At 41.9% G+C, this 20,859-nt stretch overlaps 1 protein-coding gene across 1 annotated transcript in view; it reads left to right on the top strand.

Annotated features, from left to right (window-relative positions):
* Nucleotides 1-16,080, top strand: part of LOC126418209 (uncharacterized) — a 120,923-nt gene extending 104,843 nt beyond the window's left edge. The window contains exon 7 of the mRNA XM_050085179.1: nt 15,955-16,080. Within this exon, the coding sequence (XP_049941136.1) occupies nt 15,955-16,017 (63 nt within the window). The 3' untranslated portion in view covers nt 16,018-16,080. The remainder of the gene's footprint in view (nt 1-15,954) is intronic.
* Nucleotides 16,081-20,859: the final 4,779 nt, after the last annotated feature.

Below are 20,859 nucleotides of genomic sequence, written 5' to 3'. Positions count from 1 at the left end.
GGACGACCTGACGAGGGCAGCTTGTTCAGTGACCGCAGACTGCTCTGCACCCTGGAGACCGTTAATTTGCACCCTGGTATAGGAGCGCTGTTGTACGAGTAACTGCAACATATAGGCTCTTCACAATACGTCTGTGCCATGTACTGCCCTGATTACTTCACATTTGTAAATAGTACCCCCCCCTCCCGTCTATGCCTTCCCACCTGTGAATGGTGTCATAAACCTGCCTTGCAGAATTGTTTGCAGGGGAGGGGCAGCTGCCCCCCCCTATAAGATATTCGCAGTTTTTTACTAGTTTACTGTTTTATTTAATAAGAAATGCTGCATGTTTTCTCGGATTGTACAAGTGCATTCTTGTATTTAAAATGTTTATTAAAAGCAGTTTTTCACTGATTTACTGTTTTATTTAATAAGAAGTGCTGTATGTTGTCTCGAGTCCTTGTTTCCTGAGACTAGTATGACCTGCCCCCCCCCCCCCCTACCCCCTAGTTCAGATCCTTCCTTCAGAACATGTGGCACTCTCTATGATTTGAAATTTATGCTTTTTGGACTATGTAATACTTCAGTCACCTTAGACTGTGTGATAGACAACCTGCACTGACACATTAAATGGACAGTGTGTCTTTACTATCTGGATGACTTTTTTTAAGACATTTGAGAAATATCTTAGTGGCTTGACAGGCATGCTGATATGTGTTTAGACTGCAGGCCGCCCCTTGAACCTGGAAAAGGCTTCATCATCGCCCAGGAAATAAAATCTTGGGGCACCTAATTAATAGTGGTGGAGTCCGTATAGGTCGAGAGAAATTACAGCAGTCATGATTCCCGGCTCCTCGACATTCGTAGTGTGAGAAGTTTGCTCGGTGACTTCCGTACTAAGGCACTTCCATGCAAGAAGTTATGGAGGAAGAAGATCAGTTTTCTGGAATGAGGTTCAAGGAAGATGTTTCTTGTCATTACGGAGGTGCCAATATTTTCTCCATTCCTAGCACTGTATGATTGAGATAGAACTTCAAACTGATAGTAGCAGATATGGGAGTAGTACGTTTTTAGTACAAACTCAGGAAGGCGCTGAGAAGGTGGTAGCTTATGCTTCCAGAGTCCTTTCCAAGTCTGGGGTGAAATACTCTATAACCGAGAAAGGGTGCCTTGCAGTTGCTAAGGCCACCAACAAATTCTGGCCATATTTATTTGGCAAACCATTCACTGCTGTGGTGGTCCATCATTCTCTGTGTAAACCGACTAGCCTGAAGGATCCATCAAGTCGACAGGTGGGAAGAGCACTGAGGCTTCAGGACTACATTGTCAGGATGGTACACAAAAATGCACACAAACACAAGGATACGCATTTCAAAGTCCTTTGGCAGAACACAGCAGTGTTAACGAAATCTCAGTAATGGCTGTACTAAATGACGTTGCTGCTGAACAAAGGAAAGATCCATCAATTCTGGAACCTATAGAGGCCCTGAAGCATCAGGAACATACCAAAGGAGAAATCAAATAAAAAAGTGGAACACTGTAGAAGGGGAACTGTGATCTGATGGGGCAGAAAGTGTTGCGCATCAGCCTAACTCGTATACGATCAACTATCTTGAAGTTTTCCACGACCCTCTGGCATCTGGTTACAAAATATTGGTAAAGACTGCATAATAGATCAGTCCATTCTCTGAATATCCTTTCATTCCCAGAGCTCTTCCAGCTTTGATGTTACCTGTGGTTATGCATTTTCATCTATAAAAATGACATCAGGTCTGAATGAACCCTTCAACACGTGCACGTTGGGAAGTAGTACAGTGTCACAATAATGATGACTGGTGAGTGTACTTTGTTCAAAGATCTGCAATGGGACCAAGAGCAAGGGCCTTGACCAATGGCGATTGGAGTCACATGCTCTTCTCAGATGAGAGCAGATTCAGTCTGAATAATGATTATCGATGTACCATCACGTGGCGACAGAAGGCTCAGGAACCTTACTGAACACAATCGTTTTGGTGGCCCAGGTACTATGTAGTGGGGAGTTATAATGTTGCATGGGCATACTGAACCCCAGATCTTTTAACATGGTATACTCGCCAGTCAGTATTATTGTGACAATGTATTCCTTCCCCATGTATGTTTCTTCAGGAGAACATTTGCGCCTGACTTCATTTATATGGATGACAGTGTGGAACCACATCAAACAGCGCAAATGGAGGAGCTCTTGGAATGAGAGGATATTCGGCTAACTAGCTTGCCTGTCCATTTCTCTTACTTAAATCCCATGTGGGATGCATTGAGGAGAAGTACTGCAGCATGTTTACATCCATCAACAACCATTCAGCAGTTGTCAACCACACTGGAATGTCCCAGCACAACTCGTCACCAATCTTGAGGTTATCGTGGGAGAATGTAGCACAGATACATTGCTATCCATGGTGATCATACACCCTCTTAAGAACCATGTCCCTCCATTTGTAATATCTAGGGAAACAACGCCAGTTGCGGTGACTTCAGTGTAATTATTGTCTTTGAATAAAAGTATAATATCCATTGGGTCACATTGCATATATTTTTCTGTTATCTTGTATACTATATTACAGCAGTTCTTTCTACATATGGTCCAAGTTTCAGCGAGCTGTGTTACTTGGCAGTCGCACATCATGTGAAAGTTACTTTCATCCTTAACTTTTGCACAAAAGTGTGTAATAGTGTTTCACATTTTCAGTGCCTTCAGGACTCTGCATGCATGTTTTACATTGTCACTCAAGGAGAGTGAAATTAGACATCAGGACGACAGTGGATTTATCCATTTAACTTCTTTGTTCTGTACCTCAGCCGTAGTACATCAGGAACAGCTTGGTGGAGGCGCCCAGTGGCCTCCCTTGTGAAATAATAAGACATCTGGCGTTGCTGTCAGTGCAAAGAGTGGGGCCAAGCAAGATGCCACTCAAATGCCGCTGTCAGCAATATCTACGTCTGTGACTGTGAAGACAGCACGCTGGTGCAGCTGACTATGGCCGTGGTCTCCTGAAGTGGGCGGGTGGCTCCCTGCTCTGGCGGCAGATTTCTCATGACTCAGGACAGATGCCCCGTCTCGTGGTCGAACTGCGAATCCTGTACTGCACTCCAGGATGTCGCTCCAACTGTCACATGCTCACGGTGTAGAGTGTGATACTGAGATGACAATAATTTAGTACACGAAAATGGCTGAGTACTTATAAACTCCAGACTATTTTCGTCTAGGGCTTAAGGCATGTACTCTAAACACTTCTGTGGTGGCAAGTGAGGAAAGGATTCCATTCTTCTGCTAGCGTATGTTGCTAGCGACTCTGTTGCAACTCATTTCCACTCTGGCATATTTTTTGACCAACTACGGTTGATATGCTACACACGCATACATGACCAAAGCAGCACTGCATTGTACTTCTTACAAACACAGGTACTGCAATATCATATTTATCCACCACTATACCGTTCGCCAGGTGCAAGTGTTTGGATTTGACGCCACTTCGGCTACTTGTGCGTCGATGGGGATGAAATGATGATGAGTAGGACAACACAACACCCAGTCCATGAGCGGAGGAAATCTCTGACCTAGCTGGTAATCGAACCCTGGCCCTTAGGATTGACATTCTGTCGCGCTGACCACTCAGCTACCTGGGGCGGACATTTATCCATCAATAGCAGGCAAGTGACTTTCGATTAAATGTCTCCACTGTACAGTAATTATAATAAGTACATGTATACATATTAATGACACATGGACGATGACTTGTGGAAGTTTTCGTCTAGCTGTAAAACATGCATGAATAGCCGAAGCCGGCCGATGTGGCCGAGCGGTTCTAGGCGCTTCAGTCTGGAACCGCGCGACCACTACAGTCGCAGATTCCAATCCTGCCCCGGGCATGGATGTGTGTGATGTCCTTAGGTTAGTTAGGTTTAAGTAGTTCTTAGTTCTAGGGGACTGATGACCTTAGATGTTAAGTCCCATAGTGCTCAGAGCCATTTTTTGAATAGCTGAAGTGGACAGTCTGCCTTCAGCAGTAGAGTGGGATGGACGTCCTGTTTACATCCCTCCTACGACAGCGTGCACTCGTTGTTATGATCTACATAGTCTCCAAGGAACCTACTTCCTTTGACGCACCATGAAATTTTCGCAACGAAAATCGACATTGAAGCTCAGTTCCAAAGGTTCTGAAAATTGAATAGTTTTTATGGGATGACGTTCGTGCCGATTATCATGAGCTAGTAGGGATTCATCTCTCCACTGCTAGCAGCGTAGTCTACATGTAACTGATGGAGGAAACAGACTGTGAAAGAATTCTCAATAAGATGAGCGACCTTCAGTCCAGACATTTGGACACACATATTGGTTCCACGAAAGCAGAGCATGCAGGTCTGTCAGAGAACAGCCCTTGTGTTCGAGCTACCCTTTGAGGTGCCAGCACAGGTGGTGATTGCAGCGTTGAGACCTTTTGACAATGGTATTAGCCATATGGCAGAAAAAGCAGGCACACTTTACCACATACCCAGACGCATACCAATGTTGCCAAACACCAGGAGTGCGCAGATCTTACTAAATACGTCCTGTCCTGGTTGAACATAGAGATATGCCATGCTTCGTAACGTATGATGATCAGTTGAACATATGTTCTGATTGCTGCCAAGAGGGCCATCTCAGATCAAACTGTATGCAAACCTGCATCACGCAACTGCTACTGGGTGAGGACAAGAAGTCACCCGATCTGACGGTGGTCTCATTGATGTATGTGGGGGCATTTCTATCTGTACTACGTGATCATCAACTGTCGACAGAAGTATCGTCTCCAGTCGACCCTGAGGAGCCCTCGATGTGGTAGCAGGGCACTACATACAGACATTCCACACTACATGAGCACCCCGTAGCAATGGTTCTTGCAACATGAAGGGGGAACTGATCCGGAGGAGAAATTGGCTGTCACAGACTTGGTGGTAAGGACCATTCAATGAAACATCATCAATATGGGCTTTCAAGGCCTTGATGACTGAACGATACAGAGATCTACACTTTGCCTGGGCCCGTCAACACCACCATTGGACTGTAGATGCCTGTAAACATGTTGCCTGGTCACACAAGTCTCGTTTCAAATTATATTGAGCGGATGGACATGTACAGGTATAGAGACAACCTCATGAATTCATAGACCCTGCATGTCAGCAGGGGACTGTTGAAGCAGGTGGAGGTTATGTAATGTGCCGTGTGCAGCTGGAGTCATTTGGGACCCCTGATACATCCAGATACGACACTGATAGGTGGCACATGCGCAAGCATCCTGTCTGATCACCTGCATCCATTCATGTCCATTGTGCATTCCGACGGTCGAGGGCAATTCTAGCAGGACAATGCGACACCCCTCACATCCAGAATTGGTACAGAGTGGTTCCAGGAACACTCTTCTGAGTTTAAACACTTCCGCTGGCCACCAAACTCCCCAGTAATGAACATTATTGAGCATATCTGTGATGCCTTGTAACGTATTTTTCACAAGAGATTTCCATCCCCTCGTACTCTTATGGATTTATGGACAACCCTACAGGATTCATGGCGTCAGTTTCATCCAGCACTACTTCAGAAATCAGTCGAGTCCATGCGACGTCGTGTTGCGGCACTTCCACGTGCTCGCTAGGGTCCTACACGATAGTAGGCAAGTGTAACAGTTTCTTTGGCTCTCCAGAGTAGTCGTTGCTGATTTCGACTTACCCTCCGTTTGTTACCAAAAATACATGTTTAAATCCAGAGGTACACGTGAAACATCATCCGAAATTGTGCTAAACACATTCTCTGAAAATTATTTCAGCAGTTAGAGGATGAGCCCACGCGAACGCTAAACGGTTCTGAAAATACACTCGACCTCTTAGCAAAAAAAAATCCTTAGCTAATAACGAGCATCAAAATGGGTACAGGGATTAGTGAACACAGGGCTGTTGTAGTGAGACTGAATATTGTAACCCAAAAATCCTTCAGAAATAAACGAAAAATATACCTGAAACTTCCTGGAAGATTAAAACTGTGTGCCGGTCCGAGACTCGAACTCGGGACCTTTGCCATTCGCGGCAAGTGCTCTCCCAACTGAGCTACCCAAGCACGGCTCACGCCCCCTCCTCACACCTTTACTTCTGCCAGTGTCTCGCCTCCTACCTCGTTTGGAAGGTAGGAGACGAGGTACTGGCAGAAGTAAAGGTGTGAGGAGGGGGCGTGAGTCGTGCTTGGGCAGCTCAGTTGGGAGAGCACTTGCCGCGAATGGCAAAGGTCCCGAGTTCGAGTCTCGGACCGGCACACAGTTTTAATCTGCCAGGAAGTTTCGTATCAGCGCACACTCCTCTACAGAGTGAAAATCTCATTCTGAAAAATATACCTGTTCCAACCAGCAGATAAAAATTCTCGTGACGCCTTCCTGAGAGAAAATCTCCACTTCTTCCAAATTAATAATGTAAGTCTAGACAAGATTTGGCTTGAATTAAAGGAAATAGCATCGACAGCAACTGAGAGATTTTAACCAAATAAATCAACAAAACTACAGAGCTTGGTACACAAAACGGGTTAGAACACTGTTGCAGAAACAACAAAGAGAGAATGCCAAATTTAAGCAGTCTTTTACAAAAGCTCGAAATTTAGCACGGACTTCAATGTGAGATGTTTATAATACGAGGGTCGTTCGATTAGTAATGCTACACTTTTTTATCAGAACATTTTGTTGTTACGAGTCAGAATTTGGTGGCGATATACATCAATATATCTTGTCCATGTCCTATTTACTACGTAGTTTCCGTCAGGTTCTATGGCTGTACACCAACGTTATGGAAGAGCATGTATTCCGTGCTGGTAAAAGTTCTTGTTCTGTAGGCATAGCCATGGTATCACTGCATGACTGACACTGTCATCAGTTTCAAAGTGTGTTACCTGTACAGAATCTTTAAGCGGTCCAAAGAGATGGAAGTCTGAGGATGCCAGATCTGGACTCTTAGGGTGGATGAGGCAATAATGTCCAGCCCAATTTCGCAATGTGTTCCTGGATTCTCAGACTTGTGTGGGGAAGTGTATTATCGTGTTGCAGCAGTATTTCTACTGGATTCTTGTCCGATCGAACACGTCGGAAATGGTTCTTGGTTCAAATGGCTCTGAGCACTATGGGACTTAACTTCTGAGGTCATCAGTCCGCTAGAACTTAGAATCACTTAAACCTAACTAACCTAAGGACATCACACACATCCAAGCCCAAGGCAGGATTCGAACCTGCGACCGTAGCGGTCGCGCGGTTCCAGACTGTAGCGCCTAGAACCGCTCGGCCACTCCGGCCGGCGAAATGGTTCTTGACTTTATTCCGAGTCTTCACATATGCCTCTGAATCGATGGTCGACTCTCTTGGCATCACATCCATAAGAATGACGCCATCACAATCCCAGGAGATTGTCACCATGACTTTTCTGGCATAGGGGGTTGTCTTGAATTTCTCGTTTTATGGTGAATGAGGGCGATGCCAAGACTACCTTCTTGTTTCTGGCCGAAGTGGTGCACCCAGATTTCAACCCCTGCAACGATCCATGACAGAAAGGCCTCTATGTCAGTCTCAAAATGCTCCAACAATTCAGATGAAGTGGCCTTTCTTTGAATCTTGTGGTCCATTGTGAGCATTCGTGGAACACATCGTGAGCACCTCTTTGAATATCCGAGAGTCTCGACCATTGCAGACGCACTTCCAATGCTGACCGACTACTGCAGAACTAATTGTCGAGTTGTGATGCGCCGGTCGACAAGAATAACGGCATCCACACGATTCAGTATGTCTGGAGCAGTGGCCGTGACAGGACGTGGCTGATCATGGAGCTCTATTTCTGCATTTCTTAAGGTTGTAACTTTCCTTACCCCTCGCCCAACTGTACTCCTATCAACTGCAGCATCGCCATACACTACACACAAACATTTATTGATGTTCACCACTGTTTCTTTTTCTGCACACAAGAATTCAATAACAGCATACTGCTTGTAGCGTGGGTCGTACATAGAAGCCATTTTGACGTTGTACTACGGCTCTGCCTTTTGCCAGAATGTGGGGCATTACTTACTGAACGACTCTTATAGTTTCCACAACGAAACTTTGTCTCGAAACCCGACAGAAAATCGAAACAGATTGTGGTGGTACATAAAGTACGTTAGTGGTAAGACACAATCGATGACTTCTCTGTGTGACAGCAGTGGAAATACCATCGACGACAGCAGAATTACTAAACACAGCCTTCCGAAATTCCTCCACCAAAGAAGAAGAAGAAGTAAATATTCCAGAATTCGAATCCTGAACAGCTCTCAACATATGTAACTTGGAAGTAGATAACCTCGGAGTCGTAATTGAGTACATAGAGAAAGTTCAAAGAAGAGCAGCACGTTTGGTATAGGCGAGAGTGTGTCACGGACATGATACACGATTTGTGCGTTTTTCGTTGTGGCAGAATCTTCTCACGAAATTTCAATCACCAACTTTCTCCTCCAAATGCGAAAATATTTTGTTTAGGTCTACTCCAATCTACAGGGGGATGAAAGATCATCAAATAAAATAAGGGAAATCAGAGCTCACACAGAAAGATATAGGTGTTCGTTTTTCCCGCGAGCTGTTCGAGATTGTAATAATAGAGAATTATTGTGAAGGTGGTTTGATGAAGCCTCTGCCAGGCACTTAAGTTTGATTTGCAGAGTATTCATGTAGATGTAGATGAAGATTTATCATTACATGTTGCACTTGGCAGATCTCGGCTTCGCACTTTTACAGGAAGTGGACCTTGACAAATTCCCATCTCTTTATAGATATGACATATACCAGGTGCCATGCAAGGACAACTCTGGTGATACGGTCAGTCTTGTGAAGGAAGGCATCATGATTGATGATGTGACCTACCTTACATCAACACCAACTTGCTAACACATATTGTGGCAGCAAAATCGTGAATCTGTGTGTCCCCTCTGGTATGGAGAAGAAGAGAGACCATTTGAGGTTTTATGCAGAGGTGGTCGCACCTTCATTCAAGTGATGCTATGATCATACCATCCTCGGGGGTGACATAAATTGTGTCCTGTCAACACAGGATAAAATGTCTCATTGTAGCATGTACCTGGAACAGCAATTGCTGGTACAAGACCTTACCTGGTGGAGTACTCACAGTGCCTGACAGGGATACACATACACTGCTGGACATTCGTTGAGTTGCCTTGACCAGCACTGTGTATCCCAGGGACTCACAGTGGAGATGCTTCATGCTGAGACATGGCTGATGGCGTTCACTGATCATGGTCCCTATGTCTCTACCGTCTCCCTCCCAAGACAGAGAATGTGGCAGAGCAGGAGCTCGTGGAAGACAAGTTGCTGTGGACATCTGTACTTAAGCACTGTAGAAGAGGATGAGCAAGATTTGCTATTCATTGACTGTCACATGTAAAGATAACCCCAAAACATTTAATCAATACCCTGGACTGGGTATGAGGCCAAGCTCCCTTCTGGGAGGCCGCCACTGAAGACCATCAGCCCAGACTTCTCCAAGTTCATGTGGCTTCCAGCGGTGGCACTGTATCAGGCAGTCCAGTCCAGTGATCTTTGGGCTTTGTCTGGTGTATGCAATAAAAACACCTGATCGTCCATAAAAACGTCTCCTCAACGTCTGGAGTGCTGGCAGAAAAAAGTGTAAGAGGCAGCATCCTATGTATCCTTCCATGATCTGATGGTGGCTCGATTTTGCAAAAACTGATCTGTGGAGTGCAATGATGCACTGCAGTCTAGAGGCAATATGTTGGCAATGAAACACCACAGAATACCATTTTATGCTCCTACAGTAGATATCTGCACAGCCACCATTGACAGGATGGCAGGCTGGTATCTGGCAACTGCAAATGAAGATCACTGCACTTACACAATTCCTTCTCAAAGGCACACTTGTACACACACACAGTCAGGATTAGATCGAGGAGAGAACTGCTAGCTATGCATCACATTATTCATCAGTGTCGCAGATTCAAAGAGCATGCAGTATGTGCCAGATGGCCAGTCCTGATAAGCTGAAAGGATATCACCAACGCTTTCTTGGATCATTGCTGACGATTCTATGCTGCAGAAGATCATGACACTCTGGAGGTGGATGAAGTCCTCCACTTACTGTCTTGGGCCCTCAATGGAGATGTGATGGCGACCCTCATGGACCCCATAATGATGGAGTAGTCACTGACACACTCCTCAAAGGGGTGACCAAATAGTCACCAGGCCCACATGATCTCCTGTTACAGTTTTATCATAAGCTCCGAGATGTTATTGTGGCCAAATTGGTTGCAATTTACCGAGAAATGATGTTCCCTGCAGTGCAGATGGTACCTGCCTTTGTCGATGGCATACTTATATCAGTTCCCAAGCCATCTGCTGGAAGAGGAGTTGACACTTACCAGCCTATTAAGCTTGTTTCAAGATCTTTATGAGGATTTTGGCTGCTGCATTTGGAGTGTCCTACCCCAAGTCTTCTCTATGGACCAGACATGTGTTGCTGGTAACAGCAACATCCAGATGGCGCTCAGTGATTACAGTGATGTCATCTCACTGGGGGAGACATATCATTACATGAGCCCTTGGTGCTAGTGGCCTTTGGCCATGCTTTTGATAAGGTACATCACGACTATCTTGATAAGATACTGCAGCGGCTGGCCCTCCCCCATCCCTTCATTAACACCATCATGTGCCTTCTGCATGGCTTGACTTAACATATTACCATCAATTTTGTACAGCAGGCAATTCACTATCACCCACTCTGTGAGACAAGGTTCCTCCTTGTCAGCAGCTATGTACATCATGTCGTGGAGCCACTGTCACATGGACTTGGTGATGGCTGCATGGACTTAACACTGAAAGATCATAGCTTTTTCCGCCAAATTTTTATGGACGATCAGGTGTTTTTATTGCATACACCAGACAAAGCCCAAAGATCACTGGACTGGACTGCCTGATACAGTGCCACTGCTGGAAGCCCTATGAACTTCGAGAAGTCTGGGCTGATGGTCTTCAGTGACGGCCTCCCAGAAGGGAGCTTGGCCTCATACCCAGTCCAGGGTATTGATTAAATGTTTTGGGGTTATCTTTACATGTGACAGTCAATGAATAGCAAATCTTGCTCATCCTCTTCAACAGTGCTTAAGTACAGATGTCCACAGCAACTTGCTGTAGCCTTTGAACATCATCTAGTGGGTGTCTTGTTTCAATGTCTGTCTGGTGTCCAGGATACAGAATCTGGCTGTGTTCCTCCCAGTACCAATGACAACAGCATGCAGTCTACATAAGGTCTTTGATTACTTTGCCAGCGACAGAATGATCATCAAAGTGCAATGCAATGTGCTCTCCCTCTCTACCACAGAGAGTGGTCTTGGAATGGTCAACCTGTAGGTTAGAGCGGCTGCTTTGTATGTCACCATGACGATGAGGATGTGGACCACTACCAGAGCAGCTTCAAGGGAATTCTGATTGAAGAACTACCCCCCCCCCCCCCCTCTCATGAACCATCTTTTCCAGTGGCATATATTTCCCTGACACTATCTAATGTTAAGGATTTTTTTATGGGCTTTGGTTATGTCAATGCTGACCTGCTGAGGCAGTGGCCATGAAGTGCCTGTGACGTTTATTGTCAGATGCTGCAAGGCCATCCCCAGAATCCAATCAATAGTTATCTTCTCTTGTTTACATGGCCAGTGGTCTTATGTTCAGTGCATGGCACTCTCCCTGATTCAGGTGCCAGAGTAGCCTGGTATTTGGAGATCAATCATAAATATAAAAATCGCCAGAGACTCCATTCTATATGTATTGCAGACACTCCAGTGCCATATACCTGATACGGATGAACACTGTTTGGAGTGTGGGACTGCTGTGGAGATGTGGTGATTGATAAAACCATGTTGACCCTTATTCAGTGTATGTTCCCAGCTGCAGTGATTCCCTCCTCTCTTCTTGTCCTGGATATGAAGTTTTATCCACATTCAAAGATGCATGCAGTGACATGCATGAAGGGTTTAACCATATTGTATCTTTACCATGATGGTGACCAGCACTATCTTGATTTTTGGACCTTCTTGTTGGAAAGATTCACTCATCTCCAACACCACCAGTGATAGTGCCAATATTTTGGAAATTATGTGGGTAGTGTTTTCTTGAACCTTCCCCACAATTGGGTTGTGCTGGGTATGAGAAGTTAACCTTATGCACATGTCATTTTACGGACTATATGGACCTTGTATTTGTAAAGACATGTCTGGCCCCAGTGGTGTGTTAGAAGGATCTGCAGATGTCTTGTCTGTAGTAACTGTAGTTTTGACACTAGAAGCCATAGCTGTAGTGTATAATGTAGGTTCCACTGGAAAAGGTGGCCTTTCTGTTGTTTGCTTTAATGTTTTGTTTTGCTGTCTAGATAATTTCTTTACCCATAGAAGGGCAATTGTATCAATAATGACAGTTTGCTTAACCTGCCTATCTCTTTCATAAATAAAAATAAAAAAATGTAATTGGAGCAGGTGGTTTAGGGATGGGAAGGTGGAGGCAACATGCCAAGCCCCTGAGTTTTGACCCCTGCACCCTGTCTCCACCAGCCTGAAGCTCAGTGCCCTAATTCCTTAGTGCAATTTCAAAAATGGGCAGCTAAGACAACTGCTCTCGTTAAGTGGGAGATACCACATAAAAAATAGTTAAGGCGACCATTCATGGCAAGTAGGAAATATGGCTTTAAGTCCGGTCTGTCACAAATTTTAAATGTCATAATTCCATTATACATTTGGAGGTTGCCCATATTCACAACTGTGAATAGATTTCCTGTATTTCACAATTGCTGTACTTGCACAGTGCCTTTTCCTTCAGGATTCTGTCAGGAGGAACACTGAATTTTAAAAACACAGGTACTTCAGTACCATTTGATTAGTGAGTTTGCAAGTATCAAAATATATGACATAAATGGCTGCAACTTTTATCTGCACTGACTTAGAAGGATAATTTTTTTTGCTCTGCCAAGGGACTGTAGACCTTAGTATGTAACATAACTTTGAACTTCATTCTTCTGCCTTTGTGAGAAAGTGAGTGTTAACAGATGGACAGACAGACAGTTAGACTACAAAGCAATCCTATGAGTGTACCATGTTCAAAGATTTGAAGATCAGTACACCCATGCAACGTAATGCCCCCGCACTGTAACACCTGGACCACCAGAATGATCATGTTCAACAATGTCCCTTTGTGGATTACATATTCTCCCCTCTTACCATATGAGGATATGTCCAGAATCATTACTCAGACTGAAACTGCTCTTATCTGAGAAGAGCACATGACCCCACTTCTCATTGGTCCAGTCCTTATGCTCTTGTCACCAATGCAAACGGTGCTTGTGACGTGAGGGTGTCAATGGAACACAAAGTACTGGTTGTCAGGCAAAGTGACCACCCCCACACAGTCACCATGCCACTCTGGAGGGTGAGATTGCTTGCCTTGTAGAACAATTAAATGTGGCCACAATTGCACCAGCTGTTTGACATGCGTCTCTTCTTGCCTGGTGCACAATGCAGTGGTCATCTGCTGCTGTAGCTGACCATGGTTGACCACCGCCTCTCATTTGGGCTGGAGAGCTTGTTTGTCAAAACACTTCCCATATACATGAGACAATGCTGTGTGCAATGGCATACTCCTGGGCTACATTCAGCTCACATCATTTGTCTTCTAGTTTCCTGATAATTCTTCCCCATGTGTGGTTATCCACAGGTTGTCTCCAAGCCATGTTGTAGTGATAAACGCCACAACAGTCCATTGTAGCTTTTGCTTATTTCACACACCATCTTTTCCTGTTTCTTGAACTGCCTCATGTTGTGGGACTAACTCCATTGGGTGCTACAGGCATGATGACTTTGCATTGTCTGATGTCCAACTTTCTGTGCATGATTCAGAGACCTCTGACACCATGTTCTTGCACTTTCATTTAGTTCCACCAAATAGTTAACATGGTGTGTTACTTAATTGATCTCATGCTTAAGTTTTGCAGAGCAGCATATTATTAAACAAAGGTCTCAATTTGAGGAAGAAATTTCTGAGACTGTATGCTAGAAAACAGCATTGTTTCAAAGTGAACCATGGACTGTGGGAAAATTGAAGATAAAAGAACCAAAGCTTTTGAGATGTGGTGTTACAGAAGGATGCTGAAATTTTTTGTGGACTGATAAGATATGAAATGAGGAGGCCCTTTGTAGAATCAGTTATATTGTATCACAGATTATTGTAGACAAAGCCCTTGTATAGAGAGATAAGAATTTTAAGGACATTGGGTCTGTCCTTGCTGAAGACTGTGTCCCATTATTCTTACGAAAAGATTCAGCAAAACCACAAGCAATTTAGGACAAGCTGACCAACCAGCAGACACCAAAATTCAGTCAGATTGCTTAAAAATTTAAAAACGTCAGCAAGAAATTATAAATTTCCAGTGCTAACATGGCAGTGTACTGAAATGTAATCAATGTCATTGAGGAACCACCAAGCACATCATGAACATAGCCTCATTAATGTCTTCCATTCCATCATTGAAATTTGGTAACAGGGTCATGCCTTTTGTAATTCCTGCTGCTGAAAGACTGAATACAGTTACTCTTATTACAAACAAATGTACTCACTACGCTTAGTATCTGAGAGATGATGTGACACAAGCTGAGAGCCTGTGATGGCACTTTTTTTTTAGTTAGGGATATGATAGGAGCTATGTATTTCCATGAACTAAGCAAAAAATACTACCAACAAATGCTCACTTCCTTGATGTTTTGTAACAACTTTTTTTATTTTATCTATGATATCTAGTTTTGGGTTTCTTAGGCCTTCAGCAGCTTCCAGCAATTGAAAAAATAATTTGGGAAAGAGAGAGATATCCTGTAATACTGAAGCTATATTTAGGATTATTAAGCTGATGTTAAATACAAATTTTGTAGGAATAGAAATTTTTTGCAGCTCATAAAGTGACTGTAATGTTGTAATAATCCAGTTTCCTAATGAAGCAGAAATTGGCTTGCTTATTTAAAAAAAAGTAAGTGTTCTGAGTGATATACTTATTGATTTCTAATATTTTCAATAGTGTCATGTTTCCATTGAAGGAAAGTCTCGAAATAATATTTCAAGTTGCTGAGATATCATCAAGTGAAACTCACATTTGTGCACAACAATTAATTTGAAGTTTTATCTTCCTCAAAGTATGTTAATAAAGAGTGCATTGTAAAATTCTAAAAATTAAGTTACCCTCATTTCCTTAAAAAAATTCTTTAAACATTTATTTGTCATTGAACTTAATTTACTGTGTACTTATAATATATTTCTGTGAAATTAGTGACTAAATTTAGTTATTATTACAAAGAATAATTACAAAATGCAACAAACATATATTTAAACTTACATAGCTTGTTGTTTTCAAAGCTTTTGAAACCTCACTGCATGTTTGCTTTAGCTGCTCATTTTATATTCCACACTCATCATTCCATTAATCAGTTGGTACCTCATGTTCTGCTTGAGTTACCCAGTTACATACAGGAACTACATACTTCCAATTGGACATTTTCAATATGTATAACAGAGCAGTTAAGAAAGAACAGATTCAGAAGCATAATTTCAGTACATTTTTTGGGTATGGATACAGATTTGGTGGGTCTCAGTTACCCTCATTCATAACCCTCTCTTACAATATGTCTTATGTAAAGTAACCTGTACTATACTGTACAGTTCTTGCTGTTGATTCATTCATAGAGCATGGGGCTCATGAATGCAATAGCAGTATCTGTATGTGCCTGCACTTGCAGATTTAAACAATATTATAGTTACATTAACAGTGTTACTGTCACTAAAATGAAATATATTTACCAAATGTTAAAATCTGATTGTATAAGAAAGAATGATATAATTTCTTTATTTTCAGATTCTGAATAGCTCATACACTCTTATCAATCTTCTGTATCAGTTCCAAGGACCAAAAGACTGAACTTCCAGAGAAGACCACATGACATGGCAAAAAGGATGCTTCCAGTGCAGCAGCAATTTACACGCAACTTTTTATCATGTCACAAACAGAAGACATTACATTTACTAATAATGTCTAATGTTTGTGATGAGATAAAAAGCTATTTCAGATGCATTATTCATTTTATTGAAGACTTTATTTGCACTGAGTTTATGTTCTGAACTTTAAAATTTCACATACATTTATAATTTCATTTTTGCAGTTTACTCATGTTCCGAGTACCACCACTGAATTAAATGGCTTTATAACTAACAAATCGCTACACTCTCTATATGTATATAGCAATGCACCTCCAATTAAATATATGTTCAGCAGAACAGTGTGCTATTTTCATGACTACCCAACTGCAAGACAACTCCTTCCTTTGGTCTTTATAAAATAACTCTTTATGTCTCTCATGTACATGGGAGTCTAGAGAGCCAGATAGGAGATGCACAGCTTTAATTTCATGCCCACTAAAATTTAACAAAGTCATCAATGATCAGAAGAGCGATGCCTATTTTTAACAAAATGCAGTGACATGCACATTCTTTAAACCATCAAGTTCCTTCCATTAGGAATGTGGACACACTCAATGACTGTGATATGATTTTCAAATGATAGATCACAGCAATCAGTTGTCTTTTTCTTTCAAGTTTTATTAGGCAAATCTAGATTTTGGCTAGTGCTTAGCCATTATCAGTGCACTATTTCAATGTATGAATGCACGTCCTAGTATGGTCAGTCCCATATTGTTCAGGCTTCTGTCACAGTTCGTTCAGGACTACGTATTCTTTAAATGTAACAGTTACTTAACTCCACAGCATTTACTAAATCCTCAACCATAATAAAACATTGTTAGTTACACATAGTTTACATAGCTACTGATCGAAACACAAACATTCAATCTGTTGCAATATTGCTGCCTCACATAAAATATTCAGCTCAAACATCACCTAAAATATTTCAAAGTCCATAGTTGGCTACATAAAATCCAGCCCCCTGAGCTTGCATAACTTTAAGTTCAGCAGCTATCACAAATATTTTAAAGTCCAATGAAAGTTGAAAATATTTCATAGTCAAACAATAGTCAGAATATTTCTAAGTCTGACAACTCAGAAAACAAGAAGGATTTCTCCAATCCAGTAACTGCCAAAACATTTCAAACACCAATCAGACTAGTTCACTGTCCCAAAAAATAACAAACTAGCAGAAGTTCTTAAAGCCATTTCGCTGGTCATCTGTGGACACTCTGACACTTGATAGCATGACTGTCTGTGGCCCTGACCAACAAAGGACGGTCTTCCAGCCCTCTGCTCTCTCTTACATATCCATTTTTCAGTGCTACTGAAATTACATGCTGCTTCACCATTCGCAAGTTTTTGAGTTTACATCAGCGTTATACATCTTCTGATGTGTTTATGGACTTTTTGTGACTAACATATCTCGTATATAATCTTTACAGTATGAAAGTTCCCACAAAAACAGGTCACTTTAAAAAAGTACAAAATCACTACATTATCACATTGTGAGGAAGGGTAAATTACCAGATTTTATGTGGTGCTTGTTTTTGGCAGTGGGTCTATTTTGGGCAGTCACAATTACAATCACTGTTTTGATATAGCTTAATGATGACTTTCTTGGATCATACTGAATGCACTGTAGGTTGCAACGCCTCAATTGATTCAGTTTTATATCTAATTCATCATGCTGCATTGGGTTTCTTACCATAAATTAGCATAAAAATACGTATTACTAAAATTGCTTGCAAAATATGGAAAAGTTCTAATATCACAGAAATATCAATTCCTAAATCAGCCTTCTACATTGGGTTATGCTTCTTTTGAGTGATAACACAGCTCTTTACAGTTGATACAACAGATATTATTAATTTTTTAAATTTCCAATAACTTATTCTCCTTTACTAATTGTGCTATGAGGTTCAGCATAGGTTCGTTTCCTTCATCTTAATGAGACCATTAGTTTATTATCCTTAACTCTTATACAGTTATGGTGCAGCATGCACTCTCTGTTATGATTATGGTTTTAGGGAACTGCATATGTTTGAAGTGAGCACAAAGGACTGCAACACCTGCTCCTGATGAAACTCAGCCACTTCCCCACCTGTTAGCTCAGGAAACGTGACTGTCAGCATATCGCTTTTGACAGCCAGATGATGCATACTGTAATCTGCAGGCCATGCAGAGTCTTCTCATCCCTCAATGTCTGGGCACTGTTGCAGCTGACTTTACAAGGAGTGACTACAAATCGGAAGTAGGTCTGGCGCTTGGCTGAGATTGGAAAGTGATCATATGACATCCCTCGAATCAGTACTTTCGAGCAGTCATATTGGATTCTTCATAATTTGGTTGTTTCCACATTATGGCCTGCAAGTTATGACAGTACAATGTAAATGGTTAGCTAAAAAATCTACTCACCAAGCAACATCAGAGGAACACACACAAAAAAGGATTTAACCTTTAACATTTTTGGAGCGAGTGGCTTCTTCTTCTGGCAGAAGAGTTGAAGAGGAAGGAAGAGGGTTGAAGAAAAGGACTGGAGAGTTTTAGGGAAAGGGATACAGTTCAGAAAAGGCAGCCAGAACCCTGGGTCAGAGGAGACTTACAGGAAAGGATGAAAAGGAAAGACTCGGTGAAGGGAACAAGTCCAGTAAGTCTCCTCTGACCCAGGGTACTGGTTGACTTTTCTGAACTGTCATTGCCCAACACACAGGTGGCAATGGAAAAGGAAGAGAGGTAAGAAGCTCAGCCACCATTTGACACCATAGCAGAACAGCAAAGGCACCACAATAGTTCACATTGGCAGTCCAACTTTTTCCGTGATAAGGAAATTTTTCTTCACAGTTTAGCTTTTTTGAACTCCGCCACTGGGATATACCATGGAAATCACAGTGTCAGTCCCAAGCCTGGCTAAAGGAGGAGCATTGAATGTAGCACTAACAACTCCGTCCTAGGAAAAGAGCTAATTACAGAACCAAAGGATGAAGGAAGTGGAATATTAGCATCTGGGACACATACATTGTTCTACAGCTATGGAGGCAGAGGATACGGAGGCACAGGTTTAATGGTCGATAACACTCAGAAGGCTGTCATATTGAAATTTAAGCCTGTTGGCGAAAGAATCTGTATATTACACATGAAAGCCCAATTCCTCAATATATCCTTTATACATATGTATGCTCCTACAGAAGATGTAGAGCTCATGGAAAAAGGTATATTCTATAAGCAACTGAAACAGGAAATAGCAAGGGTGATAAAGCATAATGTTAAGGTGATTACAGGAGACTTCAATGCTCAAGTAGGAAGAGAAATTGCTTACAAGAAAGCAGCTGGTTAAGAGATTCTGCATGAAGCTTCTGATGACAATGGTATCAGACTAATTGATTTTTCCATGGGCAGTAACATGATTATTAAAAGCACATGGATGCAAAGGAAGGATGGGATCACAAAGAATCAGATTGATCACGTACTCATAGATAGATGACATGCTTCTGGTGTATGAGAAGTGGATAATTGTTGTGGTGCAGATGGAGATGGTGATCACTATTTGGTAAGAATGAAATACAGGCAGAGGAAAGCCAATTACTGACAGACCGAGAAAACTAGTGTGCCAAGGTTTGATGGTGTTAAGTTAAGAAATTATGAAAATACAGTACAACAGTATGAAACTATTTTGACAAATAGACTTAATGAAGCCAAAGATTGGACAGGAGTGGATATTGAAGAAAGATGGGAAACAGTGGAGGGATAATACAGGAGACAGCTGAAACTGTACTGGGTAGAAAGAAGCAATTAAGAACCCAGGTATGATTCAATAAAGATTGTAGAAGTAAGGTAGAATAAAGGAATGAGGCAAGAAAAAGAATGCTGCAGAGGAGAACAAGAACTACTGTAGAAGAATACCAGGAGAAGAGAAAGGAAGCAGATAAGGAATGTAGGAGGAAAAAGAGAGAATTTGAAAAGCAGTGGATTGATGAGTTAGAAGAGAGAAAGACTGCTCAGAAAACAAGGTAATTCTATATGCAGGTGAAAGATATAAAGAAAGGTTTCTAACCCAGGGAAAGGAGGGAAACCTAATTGGAGGAAAAGATCAGATTTTAGACAGATGAGCGGAGTATTTTAGTGAACTATTGAATACAGAATTGGAAAATGAAGATAAAATGGATGCTGTTATGGTAGAAGAGGTAGGCAGGCAGTAAACAGACAGGACGAGTACCAGGAAACTGTCGAGGAACCTACACTGGAAGAAGTTAAAGGTAGTATCAAAGCTCTTAAAAATAATAAAGCTCCATGAGAAGACAGTATTATAGCAGAAATGATAAAATATGATGGAGAAAAACTAATAAGGGTTTTGCATGAGATTATAGTAGAAATATGGTGAAAAGAAAATATGCCAGAAGAGTGGTACACAGCTATGCTATGCCCCATACTTAAGAAACATGACAAAGTTGACTGTTCGAATTATATAGGAATTGCACTGCTCTGTATAGTATATAAAGTATTAAGAAAAATCACAGTGTGGCAACTCAGTACATATGTAGAAGAGTATCTAGGAGACTACCAGCATGGTTTCAGAACTAACAGATCCACTACAGATCAGATTTTTACCATCAGACAGACCCTTGAAAAATGTTATAACATCGACATCCACCAGCTGTTCATTGATTTTGAACAAGCTTATGATAATATCAAAAGGGATCAACTCTGGAAGGCAATACAAGATGCAGGAGTACCCAACAAACTAATAAGACTGGTCCAAGACTGAGAAGAACAGTATGTAAAGTAAAGGTTGAGGGCACTTTAT

Source organism: Schistocerca serialis, chromosome 1, assembly GCF_023864345.2.
Source record: "Schistocerca serialis cubense isolate TAMUIC-IGC-003099 chromosome 1, iqSchSeri2.2, whole genome shotgun sequence".
Taxonomy (NCBI): Eukaryota; Metazoa; Arthropoda; class Insecta; order Orthoptera; family Acrididae; genus Schistocerca; species Schistocerca serialis.
The sequence above is the reverse complement of the archived record's forward strand: the minus strand, read 5'-3'. Positions and strand labels throughout refer to the sequence as shown.